At 29.5% G+C, this 24,314-nt stretch overlaps 2 protein-coding genes across 3 annotated transcripts; both read right to left on the bottom strand.

The window, feature by feature from the left end:
- Positions 1-3,635: 3,635 nt before the first annotated feature.
- On the bottom strand, positions 3,636-9,918 carry LOC132947474 (filaggrin-2-like). The gene is made up of 2 exons (XM_061017781.1): positions 7,198-9,918; positions 3,636-4,257 (listed from the first exon to the last, which is right to left on the bottom strand). The coding sequence occupies exons 1-2, from the start codon at positions 8,889-8,891 to the stop codon at positions 4,053-4,055; spliced, it is 1,899 nt and encodes a 632-aa protein (XP_060873764.1). The 5' UTR covers positions 8,892-9,918; the 3' UTR covers positions 3,636-4,052.
- Positions 9,919-10,100: 182 nt separating this feature from the next.
- Positions 10,101-23,972, bottom strand: LOC132947475 (uncharacterized). 2 transcript variants are annotated; one of them, XM_061017782.1, is made up of 8 exons: positions 23,783-23,972; positions 17,066-17,415; positions 15,953-16,117; positions 15,624-15,888; positions 15,355-15,542; positions 15,100-15,236; positions 11,827-12,191; positions 10,101-10,427 (listed from the first exon to the last, which is right to left on the bottom strand). In XM_061017782.1, the coding sequence occupies exons 1-8, from the start codon at positions 23,847-23,849 to the stop codon at positions 10,240-10,242; spliced, it is 1,725 nt and encodes a 574-aa protein (XP_060873765.1). In that variant the 5' UTR covers positions 23,850-23,972; the 3' UTR covers positions 10,101-10,239. The 2 variants fall into 2 exon arrangements, 1 of the variants encoding a protein (XP_060873765.1); XR_009664927.1 differs by having other exon boundaries at positions 10,359-10,427; positions 11,510-12,191.
- Positions 23,973-24,314: the final 342 nt, after the last annotated feature.

Below are 24,314 nucleotides of genomic sequence, written 5' to 3'. Positions count from 1 at the left end.
ACCGACGAGTGCAGCGAGCATTCCCGCTCATCCCACAAACGAAGCTAGTGACGTAGCGGCGAAGACACTCGTTATCACTGTGAGATATTATCAAATCAAACACGACTTATGAGAGACCGTGAGAGAGTGATTCTAACTCATCCCCTTTCTTATTATACATATAACTGTTAATAATACTAATTGTAAATCCCAATATTTGTATTTTTTTTAATCGCGCCTCTGCAGGCCCGATACCGCCCGTCGCGGCCCGCTTCTTTAAGCCAACCGCACGGTCCGGAAATAAATTCCCTCACATATATTAGTGTACATAATCCACATCACATAATAAACAAACGAGATTGTACCTAAAAACAACCGAGTGTATAATTATTCACGATCACGGGACGTCGCGGGAATCGACGGACCGTATCAATCTTGCCCAATCCTGGTGATTTTAACCTGGTTAATAGTCATCATGGAACAAATCAAAATTGTTTATTATGAGTTACTTACCTGAAATAACGAGTAACCGCACTGGTGATTTGTGCGAATATTATAATTTTGAGGATAAGTAGGTGTACAGAATGTTTTTAACACACGACTACACGATTATTAGTTCGAGGGACGTTCAAAGAATTTGGCTAAGTTATTCAGGACATTTAAGTAATTTATATAACCATTAATCACATCATGCATTTTTTTTTCGAGCGATTCGATGCAACTCGACTCATTGGCTATAGTTGCTCAAACGATACTTTGTTGGTCTTAAATACAATAGTACTATCAAAAATCGATTTAGGAAGCGTTAAACAAATTATATTAATTAAGACAGGTTGATGAAGATTTCATACAACCGAATCATTGGTATTTCAGTATGGAACAGACTAGAGTAGAATATAAAATGTGAAAGCAATTAGTATTTTTAAATTCTGAACAATTAACGCCTTATAAAATCGAATACTCGAATATCTTTATTGCTCATTACAAGACCGTAACTGGCAAAAAATTTCGGGGGGGGGGGGGGGGGGGGGGGGGTCCAACATTTTTTTAAATATAGATACTAAACACTTCATTTTTACGCTAAAAATATAAAATTGTATTATTATCATTATTAAAAACATATTAGATCATTATTATAATATTCAATTTACATAAACATAATAGTTGATTGTTTATATACATATATAGACTATTTAACTATTATTCACATTACAAAAGCACAAATCAAAAAAAAGATAAAATATAAAATACAATTTTTTTCACTAAATACCTCAATTGCATGTTTCCAATTATTAAAAATTTTGAATACTAAAAAGGAAAGTTTTTGATTATTGCCTTTGCCTCCGAATTCTTGACCAAATATTACACAGTATTTACATAGGGCACCACCATTATCAATTGTAGAGTAAACAAGCCACGGAAAACGTTCAAACCAGTGAAATTGAAATTTTAGATTTTTTTTTGAAGTTGTGGATGTTGGAAATACATAATTTTTATCTGGCATCCAAGGAGAAGTTAAAAATTTTAATTTTAGTTCATCACACACATTTTTATTTAAACAGTAACTAATATCGTTGTTTTCAACCTCAATTGTTTCGTTAGTTACTTGTGTTTGGACAGTGATTAAATAAAATAGTACATTTTTAACATACCTTTTGTCTCTTTGTAAAATAATTTTGAATTTGGTTTCTTTTACTCATTTTATACACTTTACGTGAGCACGAACAGCAGTAAAATGAATGTTTTACAATACACACAATATTGTTATGTTCTTGTTTTATAATCTTAAATAATTTGGATTTTCTGCGTCCGTATTTCATATATAAGTTTATATCACTTGTGAGTTGTGACAATCACATTTTATTGTAACTAGTACCATTGATTATAAATGCTAGTACCTAATCGTATCTATTGATCCTAATCTTTATTACGGCGTTGAAATAAAATAAAATGATAAATTTAATCTTGTTTTAAATTACTGTTTTAACAAAAATATACAATTATTATTTAACACAATTTATAGTTTATAAACTATATTCACCGCTAAAATTTTTCTACTTTTAAAAATTTCGGGGGGGTCCGGACCTCTGGACCCCCCCCCCCCTCAGTTACGGCCTTGGCTCATTATATATACATAGTTATTTGACTATTAAACGATAAATAATTTGACAGTAGAATACCTATATCTCTTATCTGGTTTACAAATTACTTACAATCATTAATTCTGAGTTATTAATTTTATAATGAAAATAATAATTATGTATTTGTCACCCATGTAAAACATGTAAGTAGTTTGATTTACACAATGATTTCTATAACTTACGATAGTATTTCAGAATTTTTGTTTTCATTATCCTAAGTATATTTGTGTGCTTGAAGCGTTGGTGTGATTTAAAATTTAAAATTTAATATATTTTGCTATTGTATATATTATGCTATAAGTTATAATTAAGTAAAATTATTGAGTCCGTGAGTTTATTACCGTATAAACCAATTTTTACAAAAATTACTGTAATAGTTTTATCTACTATAAAAAAAAACTAGAAAGTTTATCAAAACTATAATCACACCAGTGTCATAAACACAAAAAATCAATTAAAGTCAGATAAAAAATATTATCTTTAAAGATTGAAATCGTTGTGTTAAACTAGACACTTTTGACGTAAAACATATTTTCAAATGCCTGTATCTCATTGAATAATTAATGTTTAAGTGTGAGACCCACACCGTATTTCTTAGATCTTGCTTTGAATCCAAGCAAACTTGTTTTCAGTGTTTTTATGTGCTTTAACTGAGAAATAAGGTGGTAGCTATAGTAACAAGATTTTGATTACCTGATTTAAATACAGGATAGATTAAACTAGATATGTATATACCTCCTAAGTTCGTATTATTGTGTCAATATTCTAATACAGTGGTTCTCAACGTTTTTTCATTCACGTACCCCAAATATCAATTTTGAATATAAATAATGGAAAATAATAATAATAATAATAATTTTTAAGGAATATTTGAAAATATTTATTTATTTTAATTAGCTTGCGCCAAACAATGTATATAAAAATAATAATATCAACTAAACAATTTTATTTTAATGTGAACCTTGAGCTTGTTTGCTTGAACTTAATTTTTTGAAACATGTACCACTCACAAATATCATATAACAACTGAATAGTTGACGATTATTAACCGTACATGTGTAGGTACCTTATATGGCTCATCTGTATAATACAGCGATATAACGAGTCTCGACAATTGTCTAAAAATAATCTACAAAAATTGATCTACTTAAATTATCTAAATTCTATACTTCTACAGTGTTAGTGTTATAACATTAAATCGCAGACTCTACATTGTAATCAGTACACAATTATTAAATATTTTGTTGATAGCAAACTATTTCAGTTACATTAAATTTCGCTTTTTCCGCCATTACTCAATTTTTTTTCGCGTACCCCTTGAGATCATGCCACGTACTCCAGGTTGAGAACCGCTGTTCTAATACACCTATTATAAAAATATTTCTTGTACTGAATATTGATACGGATTGTAAAAATAAAAAAATAAAAATGTTTTTGTCAATATTTCTATAAGAGTATTTTATTATAAAAACAATTGATAAAAATATTTTTTTTTTGTTGTAACAAAATCAACGCAAGACAAAAGTTTGAAAAAAGTCAATCTTACATAATATTATACACAATATCTGTCTTTCCATTTTCATAGCTACGCCAGCTGGTTGTCTGGTCATTACCTCGGTCGCCGACACTAAATTCAATCCCTGCCCGAACTACCGTCGTCACCGGAAGCAGATATCCGGAACAGTACGCTGTCGCCTCTGGACGAGACGGTTCCGAAAGACGTTTCACCCTGTGAGTTTGCTACCTTATGTTCATATCGTACAACAGACGACTATAGTTACCGATCATTTTTCTGGCGATGTCTGTGTATCCGAGTGTTTATTTTTAAAGGCAGTAAACAACCGGTCTTATTAGCACGCCAAAAATCGAGGTCTTACAGAAAAATATATATTTACTGTTTTAAATATAATAATTATAACGTCATAAACGCGATTATTTCGAACAGCAAATATATTTTGCTGTACAACTGCAGCTGTTTGTTTGCAAATAAAAACCGTTTGTTTTCTTTCTCCGAGTACTATAACAATATAAACTCGGATATAACAACACAAACGTCACCAGCAAAATAACCGGAACGAAATCGTACAACGAAAAGTTGTCGTTGTCGATGAAGTCTTCTCCAGATTCGTCGTAATAACTGCAATTAAATGAAAATAAAATATAATACATAATATTTATACTTATGATTAATTATAATCATAATAATGGTTAGATAATCTGTCGTTCCAATTGTTTTATTTAGGCGACATCTGCAGTGACTACTGACTAGCAATGTCTTTATAATAAAAATATTAAATAATAATAATATTGTTATGACGATATTTTTTTTTCAGTTATCTAGTATTTTTATTTTTTATAGTCACTCTAAAGCCCAACTACTTAAAAATTTACCGAGAACAAAACATTAATTACGAAGAAATCGACGAACACTTAACTAATTTATGGTGCAGCAATAAACATCACATTTGTGTCGAAGTCCAAATTTACAGATGCGATGGCGGTTTTATAGAAATCCCCACATAAGTATATTTCGGTGGTGGTGAGTAATGTGGCCCAATCCCTAAATCAAGTACGAGTTGTGACCACATAGTAATTATTACCTCTCCGCATAAGAATGACCTAGTCGTTTCCCTAAAATACGTTGTTTTTATTGTTTTTATTATTTATGTTTTTTTGACCATGTGGGTTTGTCGTAATTTAATTTTTTTCGAAATTTTAGATTATTGGTTTGGAAAAAACTCAATGCTTAATGATTTAACGAAATTAAACTGCACTAATTATTTTAGTTTAAGCTTTGTCATCTGTTGCCTGATAAAAACACGATTACTTTGATTCTTTACTCCTGAACTCCAAGCAACACATCAACAAAATCTATTCCATGTTTTCTGTAATACTACCGTGGGTAAACATACCTATATCCAGGGCTAGGCAGTATCTTAGATACAATTGTATCTTGTATCTTGTATCTTGTATCGGGTATTTAAATACTTTATTGACTTGTATCTAGTATATTTTTATGATTAAGATACTAGATACCTACATTCAAAAAATATGTTTCATATTTATTTTCACTGGGTATTTAAAATATGAACATATATTATGTATTAATTCAATAATAATTGTATATAATATGTTAATTTGATGATTTTTATAGATTGATTCAATTACATTAGAACGACAAAGCTGTGTACTAGCATGTAACCGTTTTACCGGAAAACATTCATACGATCGTGTGGTTGAAATGCTTTATGACATTTTTGATGAATTTTCTCTACGGCGTGAACAAGTGGTATCAACAATTACCAATAATGGAAGCAATTTCGTGAAAGCCTTTAAAGAATTTGGTTGTGGTTTTCGAGTAGAGAATGATTCTGATTATTACGGTAAATATTAAATATTAAATGTATCATAAAGAATTGATTATGTTTTGTTACACAACTTACACACTATATATTATATATTATACTTATCATAGGTGAGAATAATAATGATGTACAATATCTAAAATTTAGACCAATTGTCCCTGATAATAATGCGAATGAAGGTGATCATATTATGTTGCTACCTCACCTATTTGAGATGTGCCAGCCATACTTTAAGCTTGATAGTTACTTCAGATTTCATGAAAGCTATTAAAAGTTTACCAGTTAATAGATTACATTTAACAGCCATTGAAAAGTGCAATTTTTTGTGGAACATGTCAAGACGTCCGAAATCTGCTGAAGTTATAAAAAGTATATTAGGTTGTTCTTTAATTTATCCTTGTCCAACAAGGTGGAATTCATTATTTGATTCGATTAGTCAACTTCTTATTAATAAAGCAAAACTAAATACTGTTTTCGAACGTTTAAATACTATTAATACTAATTATGTTTTTAAAGATTTAGATATAGAGTATTTAGATGAATTTTTAATTTTATTAAAGCCAATTGCATGTGCTTTAGATTATTTGCAAGGTCAAATTAATTGTTACTACGGTGTATTATTACCAACATTATTTTCACTCAAACACCGGCTTGAATCGTTAAAAGAAAAACAATTAAGGCATTTGTCTTCTATGATATCTCCATTAATATTATCCTTGTCTAATAGATTTGTTTCTTTTTTAAATTTAACACCTGAAGCTAATCATGCTATTTTAGCTACATGTCTTCACCTTACATTTAAATTACGTTGACTCCCAGAAATAACAACTGATCGAGAGAAAAATGAATTCAACATTTATGTATTAATGAAATTGATTGTAGTGCAAAACAAAGTAGTTATGAAATTGAATCTCATTCAGGTGCAGAGTCAGAATCAGAATCTTTTATTATTTTTTCTTCTGAACCAGACCAGTTCAGACAACAGTCAAGTAACGAGCTTAAATTTATAAGTTTTTTAAATTATAAAAATAAATCACTTAGTTGTTTAGATAATTATCCAAAAATAAAAAAAAATATTTATAAAATATAATACAAGCCTAACCTCTTCAGCAGCTGTTGAACGACTATTTTCTTTTGCTGGGCTTATTCATTCTCCATGTAGATCTAGTATGTCAGATGATAATTTTAAAAAATTAGTCTCTTCAAAAGATAACCAGGAATTTATTTCAAAACATGGAATATAAATAATATAATTAAATATTTATATAAATCACCTAAATTTAACATTTAGTTTTAATAAGATACATTTTTTTTAAATATAATTTAATTGCATACAAATTTAGGCATCTATCAATATTTCCGTATATTGGTAACAAATACCAATTAACTAACAAGTGTCAAGTATATACCTATATTATTATTTTAAAAGAAGCCTTTTAAAACCGTTGCATAAATAAAGAAAAAATTACGGATGACAGCAAATATTGGACGGGGGGCTACCAATGTTTACAAACAGAAGAAAATTTCAATTATACCTATCTAGTTTAGATTTGGTTTAAATGATATAACATTTATGGAGCTAATACCGCTACCTCCCTCTAAATTTCCTGCCGTGCAGTTACTTACTTACCTTTCCATGACCCAAGCAAGACTAAATACAATTTTATTATGGTCTGTTGTACGATAACTATAATATAAGTTAGCTAACTCACTGGGCGTACGCCGCAATATCTTCAGTAACAGTATTTTCCACTGATGACGGCGGAATACTGTTAGACGTCAGCTGCAGCTGATTATGATCATTCGGGTTGGGACCAGGTTTAGCGTCGGTGACCGTGGTTGAGTGATCTTGTTGATTCCCGATGTATACCGAGGCCTGGTCGGGTTTGGTTACCACGCTCGAGCGGTCGTGGTAATGACCTGTCTTGGTGTAGACCACTGCTGAATTGGACTCGGTGACCGTGATTGATTGGTCTTGTTGATTCCTGGTGTATACCGAGGCCTGGTCGGGCTCAGTTGCCACGCGGTCGTAGTAATGGCTTGCCCTGGTGTAAACCGTGGCTGGGGTGAACTGGGTTACCACACTCGAGCGGTCATGGTAATGGTCTGCCCTGGTGTAGACAAATGCTGAGTCGGATTCGGTGACCGGCGTTGAGTAGTCGTGTTGATTCCTGATGTATGCCGAGGCCTGGTCGGGTTTGGTTACCACGCTCGAGCGGTCGTGGTAATGGCCTGTCCTGGTGTGGAAAACGGCTGGAGTGGACTTGTTTACCATGCTCGAGTGGTCGTGGTAATGGTTTCCCCTGGTGTAGACCACTGCTGAGTCGGATTCGGTGACCGGGGTTGAGTAGTCGTGTTGATTCCTAATGTATGCCGAGGCCTGGTTGGGCTTGGTTACTCCGCTTGAGCGATCGTGGTAATGGCCTGCCCTGGTGTGGAACACAGCTGGGGTGGATTTTGTTATCACGCTCGAGCGGTAGTGGTAATGGTTTCCCCTGGTGTAGACATCTGCTGAGTCGGATTCGGTGACCGGGGTTGAGTGGTCATGTTGATTCCTGATGTATACTGAGGCCTGGTCGGGTTTGGTTACCACGCTCGAGCGGTCGTGGTAATGGCCTGTCTTGGTGTAGACCACTGCTGAGTCGGATTCGGTGACCGGCGTTGAGTGGTCGTGTCGATTCCTGATGTATGCCGAGGCCTGGTTGGACTTGGTTACTCCGCTCGAGCGGTCGTGGTAATGGCCTGCCCTGGTGTGGAACTTAGCTGGGGTGGATTTTGTTATCACGCTCGAGCGGTAGTGGTAATGGTTTCCCCTGGTGTAGACATCTGTTGAGTCGGATTCAGTGACCGGGATTGAGTGGTCGTGTTGATTCCTGATGTATGCTGAGGCCTGGTCGGGTTTGGTTACCACGCTCGAGCGGTCGTGGTAATGGCCTGTCTTGGTGTAGATCACTGCTGAGTCGGATTCGGTGACCGGCGTTGAGTGGTCGTGTTGATTCCTGATGTATGCCGAGGCCTGGTCGGGTTTGGTTACCACGCTCGAGCGGTCGCGGTAATTGCCTGTCCTGGTGTGGAACACGGCTAGAGTGGACTTGGTTACCACGCTCGAGCGATCGTGGTAATGGTTTGCCCTGGTGTAGACAAATGCTGAGTCAGACTCGGTCACCTTGGCGGGGTGGCTACACTGGTAGTGATGTGGCAACGATGACTGAAACTTCTGGTTGCCAGTCGGTCCTTCGGCAGCCATCATCGTGGGGACGGCCAAGGTGTCGGGTAGTGAAGATCGCCGCGGCCAGAGCCGAAAGTTACTGTTGTCAGCCAGTCCGTCGGTGACCATCATCACAGGAGCAGTAACTGCGGCGGGCGGCGACGTGAACAACGCCAAAAATAGGACAAGGCATAGCATAATAAATTTCGTTATTTTTGTAGAAAATAAACATTCCGTACAAAAAAATCATATTTTAATACAATTTTAAAAAGTTTTTCAAGAAACGGTTATACGTTGTCAGAATGTTTTTAATTGTGTTAAAACATTTTTTTGGCCAGCAAAGTAATAAACAGTAATAATATATCTATTAAATCTCAATGTTTTACCTTATATTACATTATTAATTATAAACTAAAATGTATTTTCATAAATGTTAACTTGCCATGAGCTTGATAGAATTACCTGATGGAAGACTTTGACTGATAAGTAGAGGCAGGTGGCTTGTAAGTTTATGCAGAGCAGTGTTTCCCAACATGTGGGACGTGTACACATTGCTGGGGAAGCGCAAGCAGCCATCATGAAGTCAAATCTGTATTTATTTAATTATTTTTATTTAAACAATGCAGGGAAAAAATAAAAATTAATAACGACCGGTAACCGGTTATTGATAAAGATTATGGAGTGTTTAGTCGCTATAAACACTCGTAATCTTCGCAGGGGTAGTACTATAACAAAGATGGATCGTAAGTATAAGAATAAGGTACAATACAAATTATTTTTCTGTTAGAAATTGATAAATATTTTTTTACGATACCTAACATTAAACATTTCAATTGAAGATTTCCAACAAGTTTTTCAGCCTTTATAAAAAAAAAAAGTTTACCAGAAAGTAACATCAATTTTTTATATGTTATTCAATTTTTTATGTTATGCGTTTGATTTTGAATTTTTTATGATATTTGATATTCAGTGGTTTTTATTATTAAAATTTTTTATTTATACAATTTTCTTAAAAAAAATTCTTAATTAGTTGATTAAACTTGATTTTTAATTTCTTAGACAGTGGACAGTCCAATTTTTTTTGTGTAACCTACACACTGGTTAAAAGTCAAAGTTTTATTTCGACTACTGTTCATATATACATGCAAAAAAATACACGTTATTGTAAAATCATTATTGGTATGTCCAAAACAATGTATGTAAAAATAGAAAACTGAAATGTATAATTAGTGACATTCAATTTTCAATATTACTTGAGGGTCCCCTTAGTTTTTGAAGTTTGTGTGACAAAGTGATGTTGGCCAACTTCATATACATATACATTATCGCCGAGCTAACTATATGTTCACATGAGTTATTTTAATATTTTATAATGTAGTTAAATAATATATTATATAATACAAAACATGATTCGTTATTTTATTATATTAGGATTTTTTCCCCGTAATAACATTCCATTTTTTGTTTTACAATTTTAAATAAAATAACAAAATAACAAATTGAAAAATCATTAAATTAGATATCGCTATCAATGTCATCATTTTTTCTAGTTATTTTCTGTCGTAGACACTGCGACAAAATTGCAATTTGTCAAATCTTTAGTCAATCCAAAACGATTGCTTAATATGTTTAAAAAGCACATCAAAGCAGAACTGTAGGCGAAAAATCGAAACGACCACACTCCACCGTATGAATAGAATAAATATCCGCCCAGTAAACTACCTAAAGATTCACCTATAAAAAAAAATCCATTTTAAAACCGTGTTAGCTATAATGGTTTTATATACCTATAACAAATCAATTCAAAGTTAGCTTGAAAGATTAAATTGTAAAAATCGTATACGTATATATTATTATTTTGACGTATATCATTTTATAGCCCGAGCTAGAAACTTTATCACATGATTTATTGGAACTAAAAAATACATAAGCACAATTTTATTTTTATACTCATTATAAGTTCAAATTCGGTGAAATTTAGATATTTAAACAAAGAATAACGATTTTATTTATTTAGTTGAAGTTTAAAAATATTATTCTTGGGAAATTTATTATTAATTATTATATTCTTTACACCCAATTACATTTTCAAATGCAATATTTTCGGGAAAAATCAACTCAATCTACTATAATATATACTATGTATTGTTAATAGTTAAATAAGCACTTTAATAACAAAAATATCATAAAATATACTTAGCAAGAAATTTAGTTCTGGGGCAAAAAAAAATTCTATATGCTCTAAAAATTCTAAATAATGCACTAAAAAATTCACCATTTTTTTTTAAATTTTTAATTACTTCGAAGAAATAATTCTATTAAAAATGTATTTGGTTTAAATAACGATATACATTTTAAAGGATTGTAAAAAACGTTTTACGGATAGAACTGATCGTATTGGACTTCTTTAATCTGGATGTACAATTATTTCCATTAATTATTATTTTTTTTTTCATAGGTTTAGATTATATATTTGTTTATCTGTATACAGTTTTAGTTTGTTAAATGTATATAAAATCATGTAAAAGCATGTAAAAGCATGTAAAAATCTTAAAATAAATTTCAAATCTCAATTTTGAGTTCTAAAACTTCAAAATCGCTCCAAAAATCCTAAAATTCTCTAAAAAGGGAAAAAACGACCTTAAAATTTAAAATTGTCAAAAAATGTTTAAATAAACTTTTAACTCTGGTTCGTAAATACAAGTAAGGTGTGTGTTATAAAACGAGCATCGCGTAGTTAGATTCAGAAAACAATGTAAAGTGCATAGAAATCCCAGTCTTAGCAATAACATAATATTATAGACTGATCGTCTTACCTCAGAATCGTTTTTCATGTGCAATGATTTAACATTGAACTCATATTTAAGTAATTAACATAATGTCCATACAGTGACCCACTCCGCACTCGACACCTGCTAACTGTAGGTACTGCAGAGCGGTACCCATTTGTCCACTTTTTTCTAATTATTATTATTTACCATTTAGTATTTTTTAAAGAGTTAAGAATCGAGAATTATAACGTAACTAAAGCTACTGAGTGGATTTCTTCTTTTTTTGTTTTTAGTGATAGCATTTTACCTATGACTATATAGAAACATTAAATATCAAGTGTAAGACAATTTTTTTAATTTACCAATGCAATCGAAAAGTGCTATTATCCCGATTATAGTGTTCGTGGTGTCCTCTGGTGACATAATTTTCGCGTACGACATTTTCACCGACCCTCCCAACGCGTATGACACGCCGTTCAATAGCTCTATTGCAATGATCCAAGCTGGGTTCCAGATGACTGTATAAAGATACATCCTGATGGCCATGGCTCCCATCACTATGGCCATGCAGTTGATGTGACCCATCTTTCTGATTATCCAACCAGACCAGAAATAAAATGGAATTTCACCACCAAAACACTGGATGCCTTGAGCCAGACCTTGAAGCGTTTTAAGCCACGCCCGTTGGTCGTGGTCATTGTTAGCAAACACCAAATCCTCCATGTACCTGAAAAATAATTACATATTAGGAGTCGTGTTAAAATGTTTTAACAATGAAATGTTATTATACGATATGCAGTCAGATATTATTATTCAATCTCTAATCGACTTTACCATACTCGAGGGAATATACAGGACATCGAGGAAATTTTCGACACAGTCGTTTTCAACATGCGTTAAATACTCACTTATGTTGTAGGTATGTGATATCTCCTCGAACACAAATGTATATGGACAGCAATATTATTCAGTAACTACCAATAATATTATGTTATAATATATGAAATATACGTTAAACGTTAGGGCCTTGCCATACTAAACGGTGTGTTCAACGATAAAGGTAATACGAAATATTTCGAATGCATGATTTTAATATTACACCAATTTTTAAAAAACATTTTTGAACTGTACCCCTCTTTTCGAGTTTGAATTTGAATTGCTCACAATTTTTTTTACCAACTTTAATTTAAAAAGTTTTTTTTCGATCTTAAAAATTGACTTACTGAGAATGAGCCAAAGTTTTGATTTATGTATGTTGAATTTATCATATCATTAACAGTCTATTTATAATTTGGTGAAGATAATATAAATGCGCTTTACTTACGACACCACACTTGAGTTTACATAAAAACATCCTAAATCACACGGAACATTGTACTATTATAGATAGACTTAAAAAATATGATAATTAATAAAAAATCAAAACTTTGGCTCACACTCTCAGTAAGTCAATTTTCTAGATAGAAAAAAAAATGTATAAAACAAAGTATAAGTGCTTGTAAAAATGTATGTAATTCAAATTCGAACTCACAAAAGAGGGTTACAGTTTAGGCATGTGCAGACATTTATTTATAAATATTCAAATTTTTCAAAAATGGTAATAATATTAAATCCTTTATGCCGTAAAAAAAAACCGAAATAAAATTTGACGTTGGAAATATTTCGTATTACCTTTATCGTTTAACACACTATAATTATGCGTTTTAACGTTTTTTTGGAAGATGATGCGTCAAAAAATTCAACACAAAATTGATATTTGATAAAAAAAATTTTAATTTAAAAATAAAGCTCCTCGGAGTACGAAAAGTGATATTATATTGATGAACAACTGCATTAATATTGTGATACACTCGTCTCCTACTATCTTAGTACCTAGTCTGGGCTATAGATAACTGATACGATATTACGCTTAATGGTTTACTGTTTAATGTTTATTATCTTTATTACCATTCCAAATGATATGACACCTACGTACTACGTATACATTTTTATTTTATTTTTTAGTATAAAATTAACGCCAGTCGGATTTTTACAAAATAATACCTAGAATTTAAATACTGCAATATATATATAGTAATAATCTTGTTTACATAGGATTAAACTTAAATAACTAAGAATAACAACGCGATGACAAACAACAAACAAACAAGCAAAAATGCGTGCCTTCGTACTTAAAGTATTAAGGAAATTTTTCTTGAGAGTGGGGAGTTTCTGGCGAAATTAGACTTAGGGGGGTAAAAAAAACACTGTAGCCTAGTATTATTGGAAATTTGAAACTCAAGTAGTTCGAGAATCCTCCGGGCATCAACTCGACCATCGATCAGACATCGAATGAAGTTAATACCAAATTTATCACGCCTAGCTGAAAGACAATTAAGTTTAAGAGCTCGAATAGTATATTATCGAACAAACTGTACAAGTGTACTTATATACAAAACAACTAAAATTTGATGCATTTATATAGAAATTAAATTAGGTATATTGGTCTAGCCGTTTAGGTATATAATAATTAGGGCTGTTTGTGAATTTTTTTTTTGGTGATTGTGAAACGTAGTTTTGTTAATACATAATTTGAACTATGTAACAACGAATCCATTTATGAAACTTTTATTTTGCATTTTTTAACGTTTTTAAAGGTAAATTTTTTTCATTTTTAGGTCATATTTTCCTTTTTTAGTTCATTTTTTCGGTATTTTTAATCAAAATCCGTTAATCGACATGTTTGAAACACAATTTTTGGTGTTTTTTTGTCCAATTCAATAGTAAAGGCTAAAGATGAATAAGGTATCCACAAATAAATATATTTAAGTTTGTTTTATTATTTTAACAAGATAAGAACAAAAAAATATGTTTCAGGGGAATTAAACAAAATTCAAATTCAATCAAGATTTTTATTATTTTAATTTTATTAAATTAACGGATTTTTATGCATGTAAAATGTAATGTACTCATGTATAATATCCTATAATATCGATATAAATGTAAAATTAAATTAAAAACCATTTTAAGTGAATTTTATAATATAATTGTTGGCTTTTTATATTGCATTTTTTTACATTTTCTAAGGTTTTTTAGTGCATTAAATTCACAGCCCTGATAATAATACACCATTAGTACCTATAAAAACGTATTGGTACCGTTATGGATAATTTGTATTTTTCATTTAACTACTTTTTATTTTTATTCGTTTAACAGGATTTTTTGCCACGTTTTTCTTCGTACGTTTAAGCTCACTACGATAGAACTTTTAAACTACTTTATTATAAATACTCAATGTGAGTTAATAATATTTAATTTAAAAAAAAACAACGTTAATTAGAGCTCTACAAATTGACTAACTAGGATTGTACTCAACAGTAATACAACGACAAACATTGCATTTTTTTTTCATTTCTTATTTCTTTTTTATATAAGCAGTATACCTGCCTAAATCAAAATTTCCTTGGTATTTATCTATCGTGTTATACGTTTCCGTAGAATTTTTTTCTGTTTACATTGTGATGAGATTATTTTATTATAAACGGGTACTCAATATAATTAAAAAAAAAAAAAAAAACACTTAAAATAATTTCTAACATTTTGTCTGCATTTAAATATTTAAATTAATCAAAAAATGTCATCAATTATAAACTTACCAGAATAGAAAATGTGTAATAATCGTATGAAGAAACGAGGTTGATGCTACCCATATATAAAAAACAATTACATAATGTTTAGTAAACAATCCATATATACTCTTCCATTTTCCTTTTGATTTTTTCGTTTCGGTTACCTATAAATCACAGGACAATAATATAACGTGTTTTTTTTAATTGTTCTTAGTTGAAAATTAAAAAAATATAGATTATGATGTATAGGGTATAGCATAATTGAGTCAGGAAATAACTTACTTTAAGTTTATTTATGACAAATAAATTACAAATTGTGAGTAAAATACACGAATAAAAAACTGGCGAATAATCTTTTTCCTTTTTATTGATGCTGAACCAATCCACAAGCCACCCGATGAATATGGAAAAAATGCCCCAACCAAATGATGACCAACATTTTTGTCTTCCGTAATCCTCAGGTTTGTCTTCTATAAAAACAAAATTAGATATCATTTTTGTTTTAATTACAGAAATATCATTGACATTGCGGTATTGGTGTATCATTTTACCTAAAATATCGAGACATATTGGGTTTTGTAAAGTTATCGTTATAGCTGCGCAACACGAGAACGCAGACATAGTCATGAAAAAAATCCAAAATTGATACAAATTAAGAACGTTTCCTCTGGATGCTGGCACAGTGGCTATAAGCATTATGTCTTCATTAGGACATGAGATATGACAAAATGTTTTTAAACGACATTGGCATGTTAAAGGAATTTCCGTTCCGTTCATTTGGACGGACGACAAGTGGAAAACATACGAACTTTCGGTCTGAAATCAAATCAATTAAATACTAACTATAATAGATTTGAATGAAAGATAGTGGTAACATTACTTGTTCCGTGTCTTTCAATTTCAACGTAACATCAATCCGACTACGATCGTTTATATTTTCGATATCACTATTGAAGGTGGTTGCCGTCCAATAATCGCAGAAATCTGATCGATTGTTCAATTTACTTATTTGGTGGTCATACGATTTCGTATTTTTACAAGTCAGCTGAATAAGATTAACTAAATGTGTATACATGTTTAAAAATATCTACTGAAATTTAGTGAATTTAAGTCTCCTCGGCAGTGATATACTTCATAATTAGAGCTAGAAACTTCATTCCCTTAAAAACCTTAAAATATGCATGCACTTATGCCCTAGAGAATTACTAAATACGCTAATAAAATATGCATTAAAAAAAAATCATAGTACCTATTGAATAAAACCTTTTTATTTTGATATCTAGATAATATTATCAACATTTTAAATTATATTTTACAATAATAATCTTGTATAATAACAAATAATTGATAATTTTCTTTTCCGATTTTTTTTCGTATATCGAGTTTTTGTGAATCACGCATATAGTGTAACAATAATAAATAACAATACGAGTGATGGAGAGGAAAACAAACACTTATTTTCCATCATACTAATATCTACATTTAAAATAAGGTTTTTTTTATTAAATTATAAACTTACACCTATATATTATAAAAGAATTGTCAAATATGAACTTATAAATGAAAAATGGTCAAATATGCAAAATATGCAACTATAAATTTTAAATATAATCTCGTATTGTTATGAAACAAATTTTTATATAACTTAGCTATGTTTTTAATGATTATTTAAAAAATGAAAACTCCTAAAAGTCCCTTGCCCTAATAATAATATTAGTTAATAATAACGTTAAAACATTTTAAGCTCAAAAAAATCAGTCCAGCCTGTGCGTAATAATTCCTCAACGATTTACCGTTTTAATTTTAATTTTAGTTAATATTCGTGAGACGCCCAGTACAGTTTATATTATTTTTAATTTTGACACACTGACACAAATTTTAAACGACTGCGCACCGCAGAAAAGTACGATCATTATTCAACACTTGTTCAAACAAAACCGTTCCAAGCCCATATACACATTTTAATATTTTTCATCGTATTGTTTAGTCTCACCTTGCATGTGATCAATTCGTCATTGTTCTCGTCATTAAAAATCGACGTATTTTGTTGAGTGGTATCGGCACGAACGATCATAATAATTTCAGATTCGCATTTCATTTCCAAGCCCATCTCCAAAGGCACTTTTGGTACAAACATGAAGAAAAATGAAACCACGCCCAGCAATAGTGTCATCGTAAAAAATAGCGTTTTTTTCACGCGGAACCTGTCGACGATTACACCGGCTAGAGGTGCCATTATCATCGATATCATCGACATAACAGTCATGACGACACCATATGTGGTTATTGAGTACCCCAATTGTTTCGCTATCGTAGGTAAAAATCCAATTATAGGACCTAGACCTGTGCGAAATGATAACATTCAATTAACTAAAAAAATGACACGCAGAAAATTATGTTTTTTTCGTCATATTATTATGTAAAAGTAGGTAGGTACGTACAAATATGAAATGATACATCATTAATAATTAATATAATATTACTTTATGAGTAAAGACCAGATTTATACGTTTTTTAAACTGTAAAATATGTATGTAAACATGCACTATAAAAAGTCAAAATATGCAAGAAAAAACAGGTGGGTAAGTGGATGTCGCTCTGCTGTACAGTAGATTACAAGTCGGTCACTGTAATAGATGGTGTTAAATTTGAATTCAATGATATAATACCATTGTATAAGAAAAACAATTCTGAGCGAAAACGGTCAGTCAGTCTATGATATTACTAAGTATATTTGATGATATTATTGTGAATAAAGTAATTTATACATAACCTATTTACGTGGAGCCTTGTTTTGAATTGTCAATCCTTAGCTATAAAAGTTGAACATTTTACAAATTTTTAACTACAAAATAATTATTAAATTTTAAATTTGATAAATTTTGTCAAGATTTGAACTTTATATGCTTATAAATAAAAACTGTGACTAAGTATTGTTAATATTGTTCAACTGCTATTGTAACAGTATATCAGGAGCCTTGCATAAAATTTTCACACTTTTCTACCCAACAAATAAAATTTTATTGACACATATAGAAAAAAATACTAATAAAATTGAAAACTGAAAATGTTCCTAAACAGTTCAAAACAAATCAAAATATTTTTAAAATTGTATCGTGTATAGAAAATGCAAATATAAACAACTTGTAAAAATTTCAAGTTCATACGTTAATTTGTTTTAGAGTTACACCAATAACCAAAATCGATTTTCTCAAAAACAGATTTTGCGTAAAAATTCTCGTTTTTCCTTAATTTTCTTTTGTTTTTCACGGCACTTTTGAAAACTACTGCGAAATTTTTACTTTTGATCCCTCCCCCCCCCCCCCCTAAAGTACCAACTAAATTTACTATCCTATCAAAAAAGATACTGTTGGAGAAAAATCTAAGAATTTTAATGTCATAAAAGGTAATGACAGACACAAAAATAAAAAAATTAAAAAACACACATCATTGTAAAATCAATACATTCATCGTTCCACTCAGAATCTAAAATTCAAAACACGCATTAATTAATTTTCTATTTAATTTTAGTTTTATTAACATTTTTACAAACAAAAAGTAAAATATATTATATAGCACAGATACGCAGTGCAAAAATGTAATTTGTTAAATTGTAATTTAGTTTTTAATAATTATTCATTAATAGATTGCAAACCAAGTAAATATCATTTTGGTAAGTAGGTAGGTCTGTTTAGTGTATATTTGCAAGACTGGGCATTAACGAGTTAATAATATGTTAAAATTAAGTTAAAAAGTTAATTTTATTTTAACTTAACTAGTTACTTTTGGCTTTTCATTAACTTAACTGTTAACTTACAAAATTTCTTTTTTAATTAACGTGAAATAAACGAATTCATTTTTCATTTTAAAAAGTGAGTTAAGTTAATTTATTTTGTTTTTAAATTTATTATATTCCACTAATTACGTCTATTTTGCTATAACAAAAAATATTTACCGTGAATTGATTAAAGTTAAATATTTATATCATTCGATTCTAACTTATATGGAAATACTGTATAAATTATAAGCAATATAGTCTATAATTTAGTTTTGGGCAGGAAAACAATTAAATACGATAGCGTTTTATAAACAAATTAACTTTTTTTTAACTTAATGAAAAGTTAACAAAAAGTGTGTATTAACTTTTAACTTAACTGAGTTAACCTATAGTTAAATTAACTTTTAACTTTTAACTTTTTGTTATTGATGCATATTAACTTAACTTAATTGAATTAAAAAAAAATCATTAACTTCCCCAGCCTTGTATATTTGTATGCTTTTTTGTTAAAATATTCGAAAATATGCAGTATAAAATGTTGATATTTAATCAATCAAGTAATGATTTATGGACACTCATATGATGTTGAAAACAGCAACATGCATTTCATACAAAATCCGGTCTTTAATTATGAGCTATTAATTTTATTAGGTTATGTTCAACTTCAAAATAATGTTCGTACATTTGTTTTGTATATAATAATATGCTATATAAAATTAACGTAAGACATAAAAATCGGTTTTTGTTGATTTATTTTCTAAATAAATTGAAAGTATTTGAAAGTATGTATTTGTATTAGTGCTCGGATACTTTTTTTTACTGAGTAATCAAATACGTATTTTAAACACTTTTCAAAATAAGTAACTGTATCTGTACTTGAATACCGTTAAAAAGTTAAAAGTTTATAATTACATAATTATTATGAGATTTTATTAAAATACTTCAAAATAATATTCGTACATTTTTTTCGTTTTTAAATCAAATTGTTCATTTTCGTATTCAATTAAAACCTTTCTTGGCGTTGCATGAATGCTAAACAGTGTTTGAATAATAGTTATGTTTACAAATTTTCGTATGAATACTAGTTAGAACCCTGTTCATTCGTCTAGATTAACACTACGAGTATAATAGGACAACAATTATTTTGTTGGATATTGTTCGTAAAACACGTGTTCAGTTATCTCAATACGACGGATGTGATAAAAACACTTTTACATTTTATGTAAGTGGGTATGCTTATGAATGATATTATTATTGTATACACGCATGTCGCATAGGTACGCTGTGTAGTGTGTTATATTATGCTGTTTACGTCGTCTCCCGGATCTTGGCAAAGATTTTTTCCTAAAATTGTTTCTCAGTTATCCACTTGGTTTTTTTTTTTTCAAAAATACCTTATTACCTATCGAGTAAGTACCTGTGTATTATGAATAAATTTCCGATAATTGCTACACGATATAGCCAATTTTTCAATTTCTAGTAATGATCCAATATCCAACGTAACGTTTTTATTATTTTGTGTTTATACTGTAGGGAAAACTTTAAATTATTCAATGCAAAAGCAGGACAGTTTATGAAAATAATTAACTTGAGTTCAGTTAAGGTAAGACAACACAAGATCGATAAGTTAAAAGACAACAGTTGACAAATCAAAAATTTAACTCGGTAAGTTGTGTATGCCATAATATGAAATATTATTTCAATACCAAAAGTAACTGTTACCAATAACTGTTTGTACAAAAGAGAGGTATATTACACAAGCCTGGGCCAGTTAATGATAATTTTTAACTGAGTTAAGTTAAGTTGATGGAAAACATTTTAAAAAGTTTAAAGTTAACAGTTAACCTATTTTTTTTAAACTCAGTTAAGCTAAAAGTTATGTGAACATTTTCAATTAACTTATTAACTTAAGTTAAGTTAGGTTATTATTATTATTTTTTTTTTTTTTAATATCTATATAAATACCCAGTACCTAATAAATATTAAGTAAAATTCATAAATATTATTCAACACAGGAAATAGCCAATAGCTTTTCTATAGATAGAATTAAATTATTAGGTACTGAATTAATAGAATTATGTAGTAGGTATCAAGAGCATACGAAATTGAAAATGCCGAAATAAATACAATGTTTTGAATTATATTTAAATAAATAACTTATTAAGGCGAAAATATTTTATAATAATATTATGTTCTTGAGAATTGTATATTTGTAAATCACAAAATCTATATCAATATAATAAGATAATATCATATTACTTATTAGTTATTAGTATTTATTAATTATTATTATAACAATATGCCCGTATGATGCCGTAGTATGGTATGGTATATCTTTAAATTTTAATCTTTATATATACGACATACACATACACATATATATATATATTATAATATAATATATTATACTTAAATGGCTATTACCATAGTATGTATTTACTGTTTAATTAAGTTATTTTTCTTGAAGAATTCTGGTTAATGGAACAATGTCATTTTTAATGGGCAACGAAGTGCACGAAATCAGCTAGTAATCTATATTTTTGTACCTCAAAAAACATGAAATTAAAGATTTTTGAAAAATCATTATTGATCTTTGTATTTTTGAAAACAGAAAATCTTCAGTATCGACATTTTGATAAAATAAAAATTGTATCCACTGGAGATTACAATAAAAATCAGTTTTACCTCAGTGAAAAAAGTTTGTTCTGCTAATAATTACTTAAAAAATAATTTAAATACTTAAAAAATAAGTACTGATGCCACGCGGCTTTGCCGAAAATACTTCCACACACACGCGGCATAGGCGAGCGGCACAAGCCGCGCGGCTTTCCTTTGATGTAGACCGCCTACTAGGCCGATCGGAAATTATGCCGCGCGGCATCAAAAAAGGCCGCAGAAAATGTATTTATGTATTCACACTCATGCCGCGCGGCAAAAGCTGCTCCGTCTGGACGCGCCTTTATAAATGCTATCACATAATCAATATGCAATTTAAAATTTAAAATTTTTAGTAATGCATTTTAATTGTCAACCATGTGTAAACTTAAGTTTATTTTACTTTACGTGATAATTAAATATTTAAGCTATACACCCTATGCCCCTACACATCTCAATTAATTATTTAATAAATATTAATTTTTTTTCCACATCAAATAGCAATTTAAGATCATATAATAGGCATTATGTCTCGGCCGCGGGAGACATTTTTCTTCGGGCAAATCCACCGTGTTCGGAGAGAAGTGCCGACATCTCCCACCCGGGTGCCCGATAAAAAATCTGCCAAACCAAAAACACACGTTTACAAACTTACAATTTTTCCCCTATAAACTAAAAAAACAAAAACAGCTAATGGCCTTAGTTGCCGGGCTTCATAATCAATAAAAAAAAAATTATGTCTATCAAATCCACTAAAATATACCTGTATACAAAATTATTTTATCAAGAAAAATAACAGAAATGTTTGTATCATTTTTTTATTTCAATATTAATATTTACAATTTACGTATAAAACCATCAAAACGAAAAATTTTAAAAATGTTTAACTTGATGGATTATTTTTTAATCAACTGAGAAAGCTAGTAGGAAAGTTATTTCAACTGTCTAAATTAAACTACTTAAGTCCTTAGGTTGATTAGACAATTATCTACGTAACTAAACAAAAATAATTTTTTAATGTAACTTTAACTTTTTAACCAGTTAACAAAAATAAATTGTACCACGATAAAAAAAAATTTGGAAAACTATAATAATTTTTTATCGAAAAATTGGCAATCCTGTTAACTAATTTTTAATTAAAGAATTATTGCTTCAGACCAAGGAGAAACTTTTTGATATTTAGATGTATTTTATATTCTTGTAAATATTATTCGTATGTTAAACTTCTGAGTTCAGTATTATTTTTGTTTTTAATCCTAAACTATTAGGTACTTTACTAATGCATTTTTAAAATTTAGTGGCATGTTAATTTTTAGTTTTCATATAATATATAAAAAATTATTAAATTTAAAACTTTGATTTTGACGATATTGAATATTGAAACCTATAATATCAATTGATACTTAAATCATTTATGACTTTTTGTTATTATCAAAAAAAAATAATAAAGCATAGAAAAATTTGACACATTCATTATTACTTAAAAACATAATTTTAAGCTGTCTGTAATAGTGATTATGAGCATTAATTGGTATTTTTGAATAATTAATTTTTTTTATTAATGTTTATAATCAGTCAAAAATCTAGAAAATTCAAACAAGTTAATTAGTTTTACCTACATGTGCACATTAAAAATATTGTAATGACATTTTTTTATACGTGTTTGAATTCAGACCGACAGAATTTGTCAAAATTTCAAAAATTTGCAATTTATTTTGTAAGTGAAATTTTATAAAATTTTGATTATTAATAGCTAACGCTTGAAGATTAAATATAACACCCAAGATCTCTCATAAGTTATTCTTACACAAACCTGAAAATCTCAAAAATACCTATAAACAATTCTTTTTCAAGACAACAAATTTTTAAATAATTCAATAATTAAACGAAAAATAACGACTGTAGAAATGTTGTTGTAATTTAATAACTATTCTCAAGAACTTAAAACAAAACTATTTGCTAATATAGGTACATACATTATTATTTAATGTTTATTAAACACGATAAAATTTTCAAAATATTTACTTAAATTTTTAGCTATTATTATACCACAAACCTATTCACACACATAAAAAAAAATTTTTTTTCTATAAAATGATTTATTATTGAATTCAAATTTAACACATAATTTACAGTTTACTGTGTAGGTCACTGTATCAATGACAAAATACAATCTACTGCATCAAAGCAACTTTTCCAGTTATTTATTTTTTAAATGTTGTCATTGCTTTGAAAACAAAAATATTTCTAATTAAATCAATATGCGTGGGTACTTACATCCTAAGTGAAGGAAATAATTCAATTTTACTGGTATAAATTTTTTGTTCACATTTAAATTGAACATCTTTAAAATGTGTAATTTAAACTTAATTGAATTATTAATCACAATTAAAACATTATTTTTTATAACTAAATATATTTATGGCACTTTTTATAAATAATATGTGTTCATCATCACGACTCTCTCTCGAATGAAATTAATAATTCCTTAAAATATAAGTTTATATTCTGCAGAATACGTTGGTCCCTATTCATACTTAAACATGGTATAAAAGGTAGGTAGGTAATGAAATCAGTGGAAATTAATAATATTATTAATGAAAACAATATCAAGTGGATGCACATTTGATTGCATTTTTAATTCGCATAATACATTTTTTTTATTTATTCGTTTTTATGATGCACTCTAATGTATTTTTATAAATAAGTGCATAATAATTTTAAATAAAATATTGCCATCCTTCAGTTTATAAAACATAATAGTAATGATAACAAAATGTAGGTTATTGTTCTTAGGATAAGCTTAAAA

Source organism: Metopolophium dirhodum, chromosome 6 (assembly GCF_019925205.1).
Source record: "Metopolophium dirhodum isolate CAU chromosome 6, ASM1992520v1, whole genome shotgun sequence".
Classification (NCBI taxonomy): domain Eukaryota; kingdom Metazoa; phylum Arthropoda; class Insecta; order Hemiptera; family Aphididae; genus Metopolophium; species Metopolophium dirhodum.
This window is presented reverse-complemented; position numbering and strand designations above follow the sequence as displayed.